Source organism: Lampetra fluviatilis, chromosome 23 (genome assembly GCF_964198595.1).
Source record: "Lampetra fluviatilis chromosome 23, kcLamFluv1.1, whole genome shotgun sequence".
In the NCBI taxonomy this organism is placed as follows: Eukaryota; Metazoa; Chordata; class Hyperoartia; order Petromyzontiformes; family Petromyzontidae; genus Lampetra; species Lampetra fluviatilis.
In genome coordinates, this window is record NC_136297.1 from 6,498,269 (window position 1) to 6,516,481 (window position 18,213).

The window sequence follows — 18,213 nt, forward strand, 5'->3', positions numbered from 1 at the left end:
CAAGTTTTAGGACCTCCAGTGTGGATGAATGGAGGAACCAATGACTAAAGAAACAGCGCCCATGGTAGTCACAAAGGAAGAGATGATCAATGAAGCCAAACGCATTGGTCGACAGCACGGGTGGGGAACCTTTTTTTCTGCCAAGGGCCATTTGGCTATTTATAACATCATTCGCGGGCCATGCAAAGTTATCAATTTAAAATAGCCTGTTATATTTGGTCAAACATTTAATTAACTCACCCCTAATGTGACGGCTGGAACAGACCAAATGATTTCGCGGGCCTTATACGGCCCGTGGGCCGGACGTTCCCCACCCCCGGTCAACAGCAAGACTTTACTACGATTGGGCACGTAACTCTCAATTACGGTTCACCCATTAAAATGCAACGTTATTCTCGCGACACGTGCATTAAATTACATGGGAAACGTGCTGCTTGTGAATGATTAAATATGAACTAAAACTGAGAATTCGGAGGGTAAATTATATCCACGAAAAATCTGAGTAGCGTCTAAATTGGTCCTGCAGCCACCCACCCCACCAGCATGGTGAAGCATGAGTAATCAACTCCCACGGGCGACACAGCAGTCGACCGACAAGAGGACTCTGCATTATTGTAATTATGAGGGCGACTGCCCACCTGGGTCGGTCTCCGCGGAGCTCCTTCTCGCGCTGGTTCTGCTCAAACCGCTCGGCCATCTCCTCTAGCTCCTGCGGCACATCCTGACCGACGCACACATGCGCATAAAGACAAAGATGCCCCCCCCGCCCCGTATAGACTTTAACAGACTGTTGGGGCAAGTGATGTTGTTCAAAACAAGTGCCACTCCGTTGTTCGGCAGTTTCTTGCCGAGTGGAGAACTGTCCACCACCCTGCATGGTGACCTGGAGCCAGAACCAGTCCACCCAGACCTGAATACCAGAGGTCAAAGCAGAACCGGTCCAGCTCCCGACAGAAGGACTGCCTAAATCAGTCTCTCCTTCATGCACAATGCCACACACAAAATAAGATTCTATAAAGAAACACATACATTATACACCTCACAGTTAACTTGCATCTAAGCTACATTAACTTCACACTCACCTCAGCCACTTTAAAACATAACTACAACATTTTATACAACTCAAATTTGAAATTAAATAAATCAATTACAGTATTTTTTTTTACTACACACTGCCTAATAGATGAATAAACACATTCACACAAACACAATGGGGGAAACTGTTGTCGAAAGGCTATGTAGTATTGTGCACATACCAAGAGATAACTAATGTTTAATCTACAGTGGGGATTAACCATTCCTGGTCGAGTCACTAAGGCCCAAATGTCTTGAGGTGGTGGACTTGACAAGATAAAACAATCAGTGTAGATTCTCCCTCTCCCAGGGCGAGGAATCGGACCATTCAGCCTCTATCCACTATGGTCACCACTCATGGGCAGGGCGAGTGAGAGTGAAGAGAGTGACCCAAAAAGCCTCTTATGGAGAGTGAAGAGTTTGCGAGTTGTGGACACGACCCACAGACAGTGGGGTAAAGGGACGTTGAGTTGAGTTGCTTTTGAGATGACTTGTCGAAATGCTGTTGAGTTGAGATGTTGAATTGGTGAGTTGAGATGCTGTCGAGTTGCGGTTGATGTTAGGTTTTTGTTGAGTTGATGTTGAGTTTCCGATGTTGAGTAGTTGTACATGCGGAGTTAGAATCGTCGCTATTCGCAGGCTGTTGAGTTGTGTTCACAAACACGCATACAATCACATTCATTCAATAACTCACACCCGCACACACATGTATGTATCCAAGACAGATCTCCCCCCGTATAGCCTGTAGCAGACTGTTGGGGCAATTGCTGTTACCGAGCACCTATGAAAGCCAGAACGGCACAAGAGGGGGTGGGAGGCCAACACCACGGCCGGCTGCCTTCGTCTCCCGAGTGGTGGCGTTTATACGCACCACACCAAGTACTCATTTGAGGTTGTGTCGACCTAGGGGAGGCCCAAGACCGGTTCAAATAATCGTCACTGATGTTGGCCTTGAGTGGGAATCAAACTTGGGTCGCCAAGTTCACAGAGCAGTGCGCCAACCGCTACACAACCGCACACAAACATACACACACGGACATGCAAATTCACAAGCACACCTATACGTGCACCCACGTACCTATATAAAAAAACAAGCACATACCTGTCTGTATGTGTGTGTGTAGGATCTGCTCATATTTGTAGCAAGCACACAAAGGGACAATTTAATGGGCGACTGCTTGAATCACCAATCTTTCCTTCACCAAGGGTTTCTGGGTACACACACCTAAAACAATAATGGTGACACCATTCTGGCGTTCACCAACATAGACTAAGCCCAGGGGTGTTCAGAACTCACAGATAACATCGCCACCCACATGATGGATGAAGTCAATGGGACCAGCTCGTACTCCTCTAAGTGGGAGAAATGGGAGGAGGGGCGGAAAGTGATTCGACGAGAGTTGAAAGGGAAAGGCAGAAAAGGGTTAGAGGAAAAGTAAGACAGGGCATCAGGCTATTTCCGGGCTACTCTTTACACATGTGTAGTGGCTGGAAATGTCACTGTGGTGCCGGGCCTCCGAGGCCACGGCGGGATGTATACCGTTTAAGTGCACACCTCGGACACGGGGTTTCGTACCAGCCCTAGTGGAGGCTTGGGTGAGCGCTGGTTAAGCGCGGTGGCACCACGCACAGCGTGCGGTGCGGGCTCCCGTTGAGAGAGTTGGAGTGTCAACCAGCTAGGGTTACGTTGGGGGCATGATACTCTGGTTGACCTGGGGACATGTGACCGGATGATACTGGAGGGGGGCCACCGGTGGAGGGGGCCAATGGGTGGTCACATGGTCCGGGAAGAGCTCTCGAGAGCCTTCAGGCAAGGGCGAGAGATTGAGAAGGTGGGCGGGGCTAGAGGCGGAGCCTGCCCCAGCACGATATAAGGGGGCCCCCCCCCCCTGTGAGGGGCTCGGGGTTCTTACTGTTGGAGAGGCAGGATATCCCACGTCAAGCTTGAAGAATCCTCCAGCCACGCGGTCTGGGACCCAGCTTGTGGTCCGGACCGGGATAGTGGAACCGTGTCTAGTTCCGCCGTAGCGTGGTTAGTTGGGTGGTCACCACCCGAGAGTATGTTAATAGCCTGGAGTATGTTGTGCAAATAGTTTAATAAAACGTGTTGCTCCCTAAAACAACGTCTGCGACTCAGTCGAGACTCACTACACGTGTTGGGAGATTCAATTAATACCCAAAAAAACCCACCCGTCTGGAACTTCCCGACATATACATTCTGATGTCTCCGTGTATCTGCAAGGCTTTGAACATAAGTGTATGTATATGTACGTGTCTGTGGATCCATCTCAGTCGGTCAACTCATAACAACTGGGTCTGTCCTCTGACCTACTGCCAGCAGTGAGCATTCTACATTACACGTAGCCTCCAAAAGTACATCTTGTCTTAACACAAACGCCGTGGTGGCGTCACCGCTAACTTAGCGACCAATGGCAACTGTGGTTGTCATTGTTGTGTACATGCAAATGTATTAACAAGCATCCTCATCCATCTTCTTGGTTCTTTCGGTAAAGTCACGTAGAAGGGAAATAATAAAATAAAACATAATAAAATACAATTCCCACGACGTTTCGGCCACAACGCAAGCAGCTGTCCTCAGGTGAAGAACAGGTCTGTCGGAAAGACAGCGTCTGAATGTGACTTTACCGAAAAAACCAAGAAGATGAATACTCTTAGTTATTTCGGTAAAGTCACGTAGGTAAAAAATGAAATTAATAAAAATAAAACAATAAAAATCACGACGTTTCGGAGGCAACACAAGTCTCCGTCATCAGGTGGGACCGTCACAGCCAGATTTGCTACATCAAGTGAGGCAAGGATTCAAGATGTAATCCCTTAAATGCAATCCTTGCCTCACTTGATGCAGCAAATCTGGCTGTGACGGTCCCACCTGATGACGGAGACTTGTGTTGCCTCCGAAACGTCGTGATTTTTATTGTTTTATTTTTATTAATTTCATTTTTTACCTACGTGACTTTACCGAAATAACTAAGAGTATGAATCCCTGCAGTCACGAAAGCTTTAAATCGAAACATCCTCATACATTCGCGAATCCTCTTCCCCTCACCTGCCCGGCCTCCTGCATGATGCTGATAAGGTCTGCCGCATGCCTCCAGTCACTTCGGGTCACCAATGTCACCGACTTGCCCTCCTTGCTGCCCAGCACGGGGCGGGGGGGGGCACACATCCCATCCCACGAGTGAGCTTCTTGTCAGCAGGTTACAACAATATGCCGTTTGCAGTATGTGGCACGCAGCGCAATCTGCGATCAACCTCCACATTGCAGGTCACAGCACTGTCTCTTTCCTCACACGGCTCTCCTCTCTTTCCCTCCCACTCTCTCTTGTCCCAAGTTCTCATAGGCTCTCAATTCAAGAAACATGTGACGGCTTCATCTATAACATGTGAAGTATTGGAAAATGACGGCAGGAAACTCCTTGACGGGAACACACTTCTTTTATTAAATCTTGACTTGTAACAATACAACGCGTGGCCTCTCTTCTTCACACCGCACTTCTCTTGACTCAGGATTCTGTGCTGCCGGCTCTCTGTGCCTCGTGTAGACTCCGCGCCTCGGCTACACTCCTCTCTCGCCTCGTGTAGACTCTGCGCCTCTGCTACACTCTCCTCTCTCGCCTCGTGTAGACTTTGCCTCTCTCTCGCTGGCTACACCGTATGCATACTCGGCTCGTGCAGACCGTTCTCTCTCGCTGGCTACACCGTATGCATACTCGGCTCGTGCAGACCGTTCTCTCTCGCTGGCTACACCGTATGCATACTCGGCTCGTGCAGACCGTTCTCTCTCGCTGGCTACACCGTATGCATACTCGGCTCGTGCAGACCGTTCTATCTCGCTGGCTACACACTATACATTACTCAGCTCGTGTAGACCTTTCTATCTCGCTGGCTACACACTATACCTCACTCTCTTCTACTCTCCATTACTCTCCTCTCCGGGCTCTATCTCTACACCTTCGTCTTCATTCTTAGATGGTTCCACTTCTGCCCCTTGCTCCTCTGTGCATCACCTTATATACCCCTTCTTCCCGGGAGACGGAGCGGATGCGGACCTCAACGTCGGCACCGCTCCTCCGTTACCCAATCCCCACGCGCTATCCCCACGATCCGGTTCCGCTCAGCGCGTGTTTCCACTCTCCGACCAATCACACCGCGCTGCTACCCGATCACTCCCTCTGGGCGCGTCACCGGCACACAGCCAATCAGCAGCACTACCCCCACCCGCGCACTGACGCCTGCTCCTCCCCGTCAGCGCGCGTCACCACACACACACCCGTACATACGCGCTGGCACACGACATATACACCCAGCGCGTATCACCACTACATCACCCCCTCCCACATAGCTCGCAGCCGGCCCGGCTGCTAACAACAACCAACCACGACGATAAAACGACAACCAACAAAAAAAAAACCCCATAACCCCCCGAGTGTGCCCCGTAACATAACACAACAACAACAACAACAAGAATGACTATGTACAGATTGACAATGAACGCGAAAAGTCAACAATAACACGATACGAGCAAATACGAAACGAACGCGCCCCACGTCCCTGCGACTACACGCAGTGACGAGGCGCTCCAGCTGCCCCGACTCCTCACGAGGCAGGTCATGCAAAGTAGCACGACCTGGCGCGAGTCCGTCTGGCTGGTCCATCGTATGGGGCGGGACACTGACGACCGTCCGGCGGTTCCGGCCGCTCCAGACGGCGCGGAACGGGCCTGAAAGGGCCGGCCCCGCCGCGGAGATCCGGCCGCCGGTGATCGGCAGCTGTCAGTTCCGAGACACCTGGGAGCAGATCAGGCGACAATACGTGTGGATCAGGCAGAGACATTTCCCCCTCTGGGTCGCCGGTCACGTCACACGCCCGGCCATCACGACACAAGGGGAGGCCATATGGAGGCGAGAACGGTTTCAGTCGGGAGGGGTGAACGTACCACCGGCGCTTTCCCCACTTTATCTGAACGCACTGGGGCCGTGCAACGCGCACGACCTCCACGGGTCCCCTCCACGGTCTCAACAATTTAGGCGACGTAGCCAAGGGTGCCTGAGGGCAATGCAGCCAGGCCCTGTCACCTGGTTTCCATTCGTGCATGGACACCTTCCGTGCCCGCAACCGTTCATTAGCAATTTGGCGAGCCCGCGAATTAAGCCGTGCGGCCTCCCTCGCCTCTGTCAGCTTATGAATATTAAACTTAATATGTTCTGCCAAATTAGAATTAGTTCGTGGAGCGGACAGGCCAAGTTGCGTTTCTATTGGCGGGTCAGCTTCCCGACCGTACATCAAATAGAATGGGGAAAACCCCGTAGCTGCATGGGGGGCCATTCTATACGCGGCAAGGACTCCCGGGACCTGCAGGTCCCAATCTACATGTGCCTCGCACACCTGCTGGCACAGCATGGAAGTCAAGGTTTTGTGGAGTCTCTCCACCATCCCGTCAGTCTGCGGGTGGTACGGGGAGGTACGCACCTTCTTGGTACCCAACAGATCGCACACCTCTTGCAACAATTTACTCGAAAAATTTTTACCTTGGTCGGTCAGCAGGCGTTCGGGAGCCCCCTTGTCCAGGACATAGCCCTGGACGAAGGCATCCGTCACAGCCGCTGCCGACTGGTTAGCGAGAGGCCACGCCATAGGCCATCGGGTAAAGTATTCGACCCCCACTAACAAATATTTATTCCCTCTCGGCGTGACTGGGAAGGGCCCCAAAATATCGAGTGCCACGAGCTCGTTGGTACGCGAGACCTGAATAGATTGCAGCGGTGGATTAGCTGCCACGGCCGGTGGTTTACGCCTGGCGCACTCAACGCACCCCTTCAGAATATGCACCACATCACTTCCCATTCCCGGCCAGTAATAGTCACGCTGAAGCAGGGCAAGCGTCTTGTTAACTCCCAAGTGCAAGAGGCGTTCGTGTGCCGCCAAGACAACCCTCCCCCTCACAGCGGAAGGCACCACGAGTGCGTTCCGCCGGGACAAACTGTCCCATTTCAATAACACGCCCCGCTCAAGTACATAGGAGCCGGTACGCTCCTGGTCCCCCTCGGGACCCCCAACCTTGCGGCGCAATGCTAGCAGCGAGCTGTCCGCCATCTGGAGGCGGCCCCATTCGCTGAGCGACAGCGAGAGCAGCGAGTCCCGACCCTGAGAGGCAGTGGAATCATCCCCACTCGGTGCGCCCGCTGTCGCAGCCAGTGCCCCTATCTCCCCCGCAAGCGTCGGTTTACAGCGCGCCGATCCCGACAAACACGCGCATTCATCACAAGGCAACAACCGCGACAAGCAATCGGCATTCGTGTGTCGCAACCCCTTACGGTACGTAGTCGTAAACTGATAGTCCTGGAGGACTTCCAACCAACGCGACAACTGGCCCGAGGGCTGGGCGACCCTCAATGAATACTGTAGCGCCGCGTGGTCCGTTCGGACTGTAAAGTGACGACCATACAGATATGGCCTAAACTGCTGCACAAAAAAAACAATGGCAAGCAGCTCGCGACGGGTGACACAGTAGCGCTGCTCCGCCGGAGACAACACCCTACTACCGTAGGCGACAACTCTTTCGACACCCCCAACGACTTGGGATAGCACCCCCCCAATGCCCGTGTTGCTAGCATCCGTGTCCAGCAAAAAGGGACTGGCAAAATCGGGATAACACAAGGGTGGGGCACCCACCAAGGCGTCCCGGAGGGAGCGAAACGCGGCCTCCTCCTCCGGTCCCCATTTGAACTTCACTCCTTTCGCCGTTAGAGCGTGCAAGGGTTTTGCAATAGTGGCGAAGTGCTCAACGAACCGCCGATAATAAGAAGCAAACCCGATGAAACTACGCACGTCGGAAACGGACGTAGGTGTCGGCCATGAACCGACACAATCCGTCTTCGCGGGATCGGTGGAGATCCCCGAAGAATCGACAATGTGACCCAAGTATCTAACGGACCTACGAAGGAGGTGACATTTGGCCGGTTTAAATTTCAACTTAGCCGATCGCATTCGCAAGAACACCCCTCTCAATCGCCGGAGGTGTTCCTCAAACGTTTTACTGAAAACAATGACATCGTCCATATAAATCAAGCATGTATCCCACTGCAAGCCCGACAAAACCAGCTCCATAAGTCGCTGAAACGTCGCTGGAGAGGAGTGAAGTCCCATGGGTAACCGGTTAAACTGGAACAGCCCCCCTGGAGTCCGAAATGCTGTCTTAGGTTTCGACTCTTCGTCGAGCGGCAACTGCCAAAACCCCGATAACAAATCAAGAGTCGAAAAATATCGCGCACCAGACAATGCATCGAGGGACTCATCCATCCTGGGGAGCGGATACGCGTCAGCCACAGAGATCTTATTCAGGCGACGGAAATCAACGCAGAATCGCAGGGACCCGTCCTGCTTCTTAACCAGCACAATAGGCGCTCCCCACGGGCTAGAGGAGGGTGAAATAATATCGGCTTCTAGCATATCGTTAACAGCCGACTGAACATGTTCCTTCTCCACGGGACTCAGTCGGAAGGGATTTAGCCTGACCGGCGCCGCATCGCCCGTTTCAATGTGATGGTGCAACAAATCCGTGCACCCAATGTCATACTTATGTTTACTGAATACATCAGAGAATTCAATGAGCAACTCGCGCAGCGCACCCAACTGCGCCGCCGACAAATCGTCCGAGGCGGCACATAACGAATGGACCCACTCAAGGTCTTCCCTTGGCTCAACGTTCCGCGCGGGGCTCGAGCCCACCTGCGCAACCAACCCATCATCCCCAGGAACCTGCGCCGCGTGAGCCAGCACGGTGCCCTGCGGGATGACAGCTGGTCGCGACCCCGCGTTCAAAACCATCACAAACGGATCCCTGTCAGCCCGCACCAAAGTGTGAGCCACCGATAAATCAAGACCCCCGACAGCCTTGTTAGAAGGACCCAAAAGCATACTCTGTCCCGAAGCCTCCCTCACCCATGGTTTTCGCAACCGGAGGGGAATCAACATCTGTGAACCCGGGGGCACTTGCACTGTCTGCGTCGCCACCGCTTGTATCGTAGCGCACGCCGTCCGAATGTCAGTAGGGCCCGTCAAAAATGAAATCCGGCGACCCGATGGCAGTTCAATGCATCGTTGATCGATAAGAATTTTAATGGGCATTTTAGCCAAAAAGTCAGTGCCCAAAAGACACGGAACTGCCAAGGAAGACGAAACGAAAACGGGTCCCGATAATTTGATATCTCCAATGCAAATGGACGCCCTAACCTGACCGATAATGCCCAACGATCCCCCATTAGCGGCGTAAAATGGCACATCCACTGGAAGCAGCGGACGACATTGGACTGGAAGAATATTATAAATGAGGTCCGATATAATAGTTGCCGATGCCCCCGTGTCCACTAACACCCTAATCTCAACCCCATCAATAGATCCCGTAACAACGGACGAACCCGCTGAAGCAGCCACAATTCTATGCCCCAATTCCGCCCATTCAATGTCTCCCTGGTCCCGGCCGAACCCCCCTCGCCGAACCGAATCCCCGAACCTTAACCGGCCCTCCTCCGCCGCAACGCGGCGTCCCATGTGTGCCGAATAAACAGGCCGAGCGTGTGAGGTGCCGCGACTTGCCGGGGATTGTAGAGATGACTTGGGCTCTCGGTCGTCGTCCAGCCGAGCTCCCATGGCGCGCTGCCGCGGAGCGCGGCACCCGGACGCCACGTGGCCCCGGAGGCCGCAGTTATAGCACGTGACGAGGGTCGGAGTAGATCTTGGTTGCTCCGACTTTCGGCCCGATCGCAGAGGCGACCGGGCCCCCGGCCTCCAGTCCCCTGGTCGTCCCGTGGCGAACGCCTCCTCTCGTGGGCTGACGACTTGGGGTTCGGCGACCACCAACCCCGGGGCTGCGACGACAGCAGCGTTGCAACCAACGCCTTGCTTCCGTTGTAGGGCCTCGTGCGCTTGAATACTCGTGGCGACTCTCAAAGAAGAAATATCAATGTCGTCAGCTGTGTTGATAGGGACCCCCTGGTCCTGCGCCAACTTGAGCAGCTGCTCCAAAACCATCGCGTCTTGGCCCTCCTCGTCCATCCGAGGGAACGCAGCATCAGCAAGAGCCAGCAACGCCGTGCGATAGGCCAGCGCGGTCTCCGTGGCCGCTTTCCGTCTTGCGTAGAACTGATGGCGGCATGTAGAGGGAGGCCCGTAGACCCTGGCCAACAAACCCAGCGCATCCTTCAGCGTGGAGCGGTCCGACTTCCGTGCAGCCCTGAAGGCCGCGAGCGCATCGTCGTCCAGCATGGCGGGCAATGCCCGCAGCGCCGTAGCATCGGACCACGCTGACATCTCTTGATGCGCCAAAAACCTTCGCTGAAATTGGCCCCAGTCTCCGCCTTCCGCCTTGAAGGCTGACAACGTGGGCAGGCGCTGCTGAAAAATGAAGTCATCCGCCTCGTGGTTCCTCTCCGCCTGTCCGTCGGTGTCTAAGATGGCGGCTCCAGCAGCAGACGTAAGATGGCGGACCCCCTCGCGCGCTGATGAAGTCGATGCGCGCGCTTGGGAACCCACCACCACGTGGCGCTCGCCGTTCCCGCCAAAAGCAGGCCCAGGCGCAATGGCGGGAATCCCCCATTCGTTTTGGCGGGAATCTGCGGGGCGACCTTGTAAAATGTCCCCCACCGTCCCCGCTCCTCCCGACGAGCTGATCTCCGCCAAGATGGACGCGGCGGCGAGCAGCAGCTCCGCCAGTCGGGAGTGCGCCTCACGAAGCCCGGCGTCTGTCCCCGGTCGCTCGGCCGGCGCCGTCGACGGACCCTGCAGCGTGGGCAAGTCCTCTTCCTCACCCCCCGCCACCAGCGGCTCCGAGTCGTCCAGATCTTCCTCGCGGTCAATCCCGTGAGTCCTACGGGTCTTCCTCGTCTCCATACTTGGAAGCCCGTTTCACTTCTGACGCCAGATGAAGTATTGGAAAATGACGGCAGGAAACTCCTTGACGGGAACACACTTCTTTTATTAAATCTTGACTTGTAACAATACAACGCGTGGCCTCTCTTCTTCACACCGCACTTCTCTTGACTCTGGATTCTGTGCTGCCGGCTCTCTGTGCCTCGTGTAGACTCCGCGCCTCGGCTACACTCCTCTCTCGCCTCGTGTAGACTCTGCGCCTCTGCTACACTCTCCTCTCTCGCCTCGTGTAGACTTTGCCTCTCTCTCGCTGGCTACACCGTATGCATACTCGGCTCGTGCAGACCGTTCTCTCTCGCTGGCTACACCGTATGCATACTCGGCTCGTGCAGACCGTTCTCTCTCGCTGGCTACACCGTATGCATACTCGGCTCGTGCAGACCGTTCTCTCTCGCTGGCTACACCGTATGCATACTCGGCTCGTGCAGACCGTTCTATCTCGCTGGCTACACACTATACATTACTCAGCTCGTGTAGACCTTTCTATCTCGCTGGCTACACACTATACCTCACTCTCTTCTACTCTCCATTACTCTCCTCTCCGGGCTCTATCTCTACACCTTCGTCTTCATTCTTAGATGGTTCCACTTCTGCCCCTTGCTCCTCTGTGCATCACCTTATATACCCCTTCTTCCCGGGAGACGGAGCGGATGCGGACCTCAACGTCGGCACCGCTCCTCCGTTACCCAATCCCCACGCGCTATCCCCACGATCCGGTTCCGCTCAGCGCGTGTTTCCACTCTCCGACCAATCACACCGCGCTGCTACCCGATCACTCCCTCTGGGCGCGTCACCGGCACACAGCCAATCAGCAGCACTACCCCCACCCGCGCACTGACGCCTGCTCCTCCCCGTCAGCGCGCGTCACCACACACACACCCGTACATACGCGCTGGCACACGACATATACACCCAGCGCGTATCACCACTACACATGCATTAATTGGACCTGTGCTCAGAATGGAGAAAAAAACTGACATTGTGTGTGTCGGTGTCACACGTGCAGTGGCGTTTCAATGTTGCATTCGTACAAACGCATGGCAAAACGCATGTACACACTTGCGTAACATTCGGTTGCACGTAGTTTGTGTAGCTCTCACGTTGGCTGGAGATTCTCCATGAATGCTCGTTCCGAGTGATGTACCGTAAAGGAATACGGCATTGTAACGCGCACGGGTTCTCACGCTTGCCTCAAGGCAATGGTAGTGCGCCAATGGTCAGGTGTATATGCATCTTGTGTCAATGGCATCTGTACACAGTGTACCAGTAAGGTGTGTTACTCTACGAAACATTCGAATATACATTTTGTACCACTGTGACCTGTGTGCAAGTCAAGGGTGTACCAGGGCAACACGTGTATCAGCCTCAAGTGCGTGTGTAGTTCTAGATTTGAAGCTTTCGTGACTGCAAAGTCACGTAGGTAAAAAATGAAATAAAAACATAAAAAATCACGACGTTTCGGAGGCAACACAAGTCTCCGTCATCAGGTGGGACCGTCACATGATGCAGCAAATCTGGCTGTGACGGTCCCACCTGATGACGGAGACTTGCGTTGCCTCCGAAACGTCGTGATTTTTCTTTTATTTTTATTAATTTTAATTTAATTTTTTACCTACGTGACTTTACCGAAAGAACTAAGAGTATGTGTGTGTAGTGTGTGTACCGAAGTGACGTGCTGCACACGGTGTATAGCAGCGATATTGTGTGTGCGCGTGTGTACACAATGCATGCTCCCACCCGGCGCGGCCCGTGCGGCCGATGCGATGCACGTACTCCTCCATGTGGCGTGGACAGTCGTAGTTCAAGACGTGTGTGATGTCGGTCACGTCCAGCCCGCGCGAGGCCACGTCCGTAGCTATGAGGATCCGCACGCAGCCTGCATACGCATCCGTACACCACCACCGCTCCAGGAACACCACACAACACCACGCACCACCGTACACCACGGACACCGCACAATAGGAAATGCCCACACCATGGACATCTAGCACCATGGCCACATCGTGGTCACTGCACACCGCAACAACCACACCAGGTATAATAAAAAAACTCATTATGCATTGTTTTAGAGACTTGTGGGTAAAAGTAAATGTAAGTAAAACTCCATTCTGTCCTTCCATATAAATAATATATATGTGCATCAGCATATTGGCTTTCCTGGCAAATGTTATCCAGCAATGTGAAAACAAGAACATTCTGCACCGGTTCCACCTTCCGGGTCTCGTGAAGCTTAACAAATGCTGCTGGATTTCGATTTAAAGCTTTCGTGACTGCAGGGATTCATCTTCTTGGTTCTTTCGGTAAAGTCACGTAGAATGGAAATAATAAAATAATAAAAAATTTACATAATAAAATAATTATCACGACGTTTCGGCCACAACGCAAGCAGCCGTCCTCAGGTGAAATGCTGCTGGGTTTGCCAGATGTGACCGATGCCTGTGGTGTGAAGCCAACGCATTACGGATGACATCACCGCACACCGCTCACCGAGCAGCCACCACTCCCACCAACTGGTGTGCGTGGAGTTCCACAGGCTCTGGTTGCCTCCGCAGGCAGCCAAGTGGGCATTTCCACAGGGTTGCGACACAAATCAATACAGCTTGGATCTATGTATCGTCTGAACATGACTGCATCAAGACACTGCACAGCAAAGTTGGGCGTGCATCGCCAACGTGCGCCGTCTGCCGAGAAGCGGACAAAAAACGCCGCGCTTGGAGAACGAGACCACTGCGATGTAAAATTTCGATTTAAAGCTTTCGTGACTGCAGGGATTCATCTTCTTGGTTCTTTCGGTAAAGTCACGTAGAAGGGAAATAATAAAATAATAAAAAATAAAACATTTAAAATACAATTCTCACGACGTTTCGGCCACAACGCAAGCAGCCGTCCTCAGGTGAAGAACAGGCCTGTCGGAAAGACAGCGTCTGAATGAACACCACCAAGCTTGGCAGCGTATATTTAAGCTGGGTTAGGGGAGGAAGGGCGCCTTGACAGAGGAATTTTGCATATTTATGGAAAATTCAGACGCTGTCTTTCCGACAGACCTGTTCTTCACCTGAGGACGGCTGCTTGCGTTGTGGCCGAAACGTCGTGAGAATTGTATTTTATTATGTTCATTTTTATTATTTTATTATTTTCCTTCTACGTGACTTTACCGAAAGAACCAAGAACACTGCGATGTAGTAGGGGGGTGGGGGGGGGAATGTGGAGGCTGGGGTGAGAGGGGAGGGGAAGGTGGACACAGGGATGGGAGCAAATGCTCACCGCTGCGGAATTCACTTAGCGCCTGCTCTCGGTCGAACTGCTCGCGGTCGCCATGGAGACTCTGGACATCGAGGCCCATGAGGCAACACTTCGTGGAGAGGTGATCGGCCCTGCACTCATGGGTGTGCGTGTTGTGCAGACAAAGATCCCCCTATATCCATAAACTGCTTGGAAAAGTGATGTTAGCGAGCACCTATGAAGGCCAATATGGCACACGAGGGGGTGTGTGTACGCGTGTGCGTATGACATGCACATGTGCGTACTTGCACACATGTACGCACATGCGTACGCAACACAAGAACATCAACAGCTGCTATTCGCTACTAAGTGACAATGACGTCATTATGGATTGTGTCAAGCTAGGTGGTCTGTAGCAGGTCACAGGCAGACCCCCAGGTGTTGTGGGTTGAGAAGACACCTACACACACACACACCTGTGTATAGACACATGCACGCAAACCCAAATATAGAATCAGAATCTAAACTGGAAGAATCCGATGAGCTATGAAGCTCTTTTTCACAGATCTCCAGTAGGGGCAGGTCAGCATAGGACTTGTTGGGGAAAGTGCTATTACAAAGCACCTATAAAGAATGGCACAACACACAAGGGTATGGGGTTGTGGCCAACACCACTCCTGGCTGCCTGTCTGTCTCGGTGCTGAATCCCCGTGGGGTGAATCGATGACACGTCGACCGCTTTCCCATTATTCCGAGCGGCTCAAAACGCCTTCGATACACCCATGCTGCGCTTTAGACCCGTCACATGCACCAAGACTCCGCAAGCCGCATCGGCCTCCGCAGCCACGACACGCTCGCCCTAGCGACTGCTGCCATCGGATGTGTTGCCATGGCATCGGTTCCCATGGCAGCCGTCTCCCTTCTCCCCAAATTGCCCGCCCCACCGAGCAAAAATTGGTTCAAAGCCAAAGACGCAATTCCAAGGAGGGGGAGCAGAGCGAAGGCGCAAAGCCAACGCTTTGCGCACACGCATGACTAGACAGAACATGGAGATAAGCACCCAGAATTACACAGTGGAAACGCATGACACGCCACACCCTAAAACAAGATGCAATTGGGGAATATTTTTTTTTATAAACGTATAAAATGGCATGCTGCTATGGTGTAATAGTTGGCACACCAGAATTAAAATCGAAATGTCACTCGTTTGATATCCCGGTGTGGCAGTTGAAATGAGTGGGTTTTTTAAATCCCCCCCCCCCACCTCTGTCCAAGTGATTTTGATCGTCAGCCTCAACACCACCGACTACATACGCCAATGATGTATTGATAGGCAAAGATTGTACTCATCAGCCATGACCAATCCACTGGTGGATGACGGCCTCCCCATGCCATCGCCATTCAAGAGTCGCTTAGACAGCACCGCAGACAGCACCACGGCAGCACAGAAAACACAAGAGCAGCACGCACTAAATATTGCACCAAAATACAGCACCAAAGCATTAGGCACAGCATCACATGACACCGGCACAAACCACACGTCCGTATCACTGCACACAGTACCACCGGTGACGGCACCGCCTCTCGGCAGATGCCCTTCGTGTCCTCACATGGCCTTTCGCCCCGTGAAGACGAGGACCTTGTCACTGGGCTGCATGCTGGCAAAGAATTTGAAAAGGAAGTCCTGTTTGTCTTCGGGGTTCAGGACCACCACCTCCTGGTGCACCGAATGGACGGCCTGCAGCACAAGTGATGCGCACAAGCGTGTGCATGTACGCATGATGAACTGTTGTACCGTAAGTAGTCAACCGTGCTAATCGGAGGTGTCGAGGAAGGACAAACTAAAACACAAAAAGTTCTAAAGAAAGAAGTTTTCAATCTAGATTTAAAAGTGCATAGCTCCAGCGGCTTCCTAATATAGGAAGAGCATTCCAGACGGCCGCAGAAGCGCATATGAAAGCGCACGATGCAGTGACCGTCTTTGCTCGATGGTTAGTTAAAAGCCGATGGCAAGGATGACCGGAGTTTGCGTGATGGTTTATGCTCCTTGATGACATCAGCAAGGTATTGTGGTTTATTTGTAGACACACAAGCAGGTGGCTGGCAGTAAGTACCCTCCCTTCCGCACAGCTCGGTTGAAAACCCATCAGCGTGTAGTGGGGGGGGGGGAACACGCTGCGCAGCACACCAACACAGACAGGCAGCGTGAGCCCCAGTGTTCCCAAGCTTCAAATGCGGTGCACATTGCATGTGGAAAACCGTGCATCTCGGCACCGATGAATTCAGTGGGATTTAACAACTACAGCATTAACCCCCATAAACACAAAATTGGCATTCGCTTACCGATCATTCACAGCCCCTTGTACAATCCACTGCTGGATGTATAACTCCGTATGCCGTGTTGATCATGGGTGTTGTTTGGCTATACTTCACCACACTGGGTCAAGTAAAGTCAAGTTTGCGTAACCAGGTGAGAATGCAAGAGACAAGGATTGTCTCATTTTAAAGAGTCATCCGAGTCGATCTGGGGGTTGGTGAAGAGGGGAGGGTGGCCCATGACCATTTCAGATATCACTCGTCACAGATGTGTCGTGAATGGAAATCGAACAGTGCACGAAAAATGGCACACTGATCAGAAGCGGGAACCCTGAAGTTATCATACAACACAGTACCACATCTCCGTATTCCCGCGTTGCAAGACGGGAGAAGCCATCGCCACTCACCGCCAGATTCAAGGAGCCGACGTAAACGAGCATTGGGTCCTTGAGGTAGGAGCGCGCAAGCCGCCTCACTCCGGGCGGCCACGTCGCGCTGTGCAGTTTTGCATGTGCAGACAAACGGATGCGTGCATGCGAGTAAGACGTTTCGTCCAAAGCCACTGTGTAGAATTTCGCGGCTGCGCTACATCGCTCTCGATGCGTTTTCGGGTTTCTGAACTTACCCAAGAAGCTCCGAGCAAGTGGTCCGAAACAGACATCACACGGCACAACCCAAGAGCGCACCGTCGAGTTATGGCCGTGTCTATTATCGAGCTTTTTTTGTATCTATTGCATTCCATGATTATATGTGCGTGGATAGGAAACGGCCATGTATAACAGGTGTTATAGGCTGCAGGGCTCCATGGGCGACGGCACAAAGCTGCGCATGGGGAAACGCCCGCAGAGGGGGGAGAAACGTTAAGATGGCGGCGGAGGTGGCAGCAAGATCACCTAGTCATGGTAGTTTGCCTGTCTGGCCGCACGTCCAGAAGGATTTTCATGATCTGCGGCTCAAAGCCCAGATCCAGCATGCGGTCAGCTTCGTCCAGCACCTGGGGGCACGGCAGGGATGACGATGACGAAACCATGAAATGAACATCAACACTCGTGCACATCGTTAATTCTTGTCAAGTAAACGAGTGTGGTGACATCTGGAGTGGATATCCTAGTTCCTACAGACTTCGGCCTGAACGACAACAGTGATAATAATCATGGGAAGGCTTTGTGTTTCTGCACCACTGCGAACAGTTCCAAATATTATTATTTTCTTTATTCAACCTCTTATTTAATAAGGAACCTGGTTGTACTATCCAGCAGCCGACGTGATGTCAGGCTGCACATCATGAGGATTAGGGGGAGCACGAGGAAGATTGGCGCTCATGATTTCGCCGACTGGTGACGGTGCCGGGAATCGGCAGCTCTCACCAGATAAGTGATGCCGCGCATGCTGATGTGCCCGTTCATCATGAGGTCGTTGAGCCGTCCAGGTGTCGCGATGACGATGTCCACGCCCCTGGTGGCGATTTCGATCTGCTCCCTGCGGTTGCCCCCACCGTAGATGCACACGCTGCGGGTGCACGACCACACAAAAAGCATGGCAGCGTTTAATGCCAAGTTCACCCTACAGAGGCCCAGCTCATGTTTCAGAAACCACCCATCACCGGTGATGTGCTCGCGTAATAATCGCAAGGTACATGTACAAGCTCTTATG

The 18,213-nt window shown here is 52.9% G+C and overlaps 1 protein-coding gene across 1 annotated transcript in view; it reads right to left on the reverse strand.

Annotated features, from left to right (window-relative positions):
- The window catches only part of LOC144940863 (putative ATP-dependent RNA helicase DDX43), a 30,327-nt gene that overhangs the window by 1,163 nt on the left and 10,951 nt on the right, over positions 1–18,213 (reverse strand). The window contains exons 11-18 of the mRNA XM_078867355.1: positions 17,928–18,069; positions 17,454–17,554; positions 16,968–17,055; positions 15,855–15,982; positions 14,287–14,396; positions 12,760–12,898; positions 4,142–4,229; positions 639–721 (exon numbers count right to left, since the gene is read on the reverse strand). Of these exons, the coding sequence (XP_078723481.1) occupies positions 639–721; positions 4,142–4,229; positions 12,760–12,898; positions 14,287–14,396; positions 15,855–15,982; positions 16,968–17,055; positions 17,454–17,554; positions 17,928–18,069 (879 nt within the window). The remainder of the gene's footprint in view (positions 1–638; positions 722–4,141; positions 4,230–12,759; positions 12,899–14,286; positions 14,397–15,854; positions 15,983–16,967; positions 17,056–17,453; positions 17,555–17,927; positions 18,070–18,213) is intronic.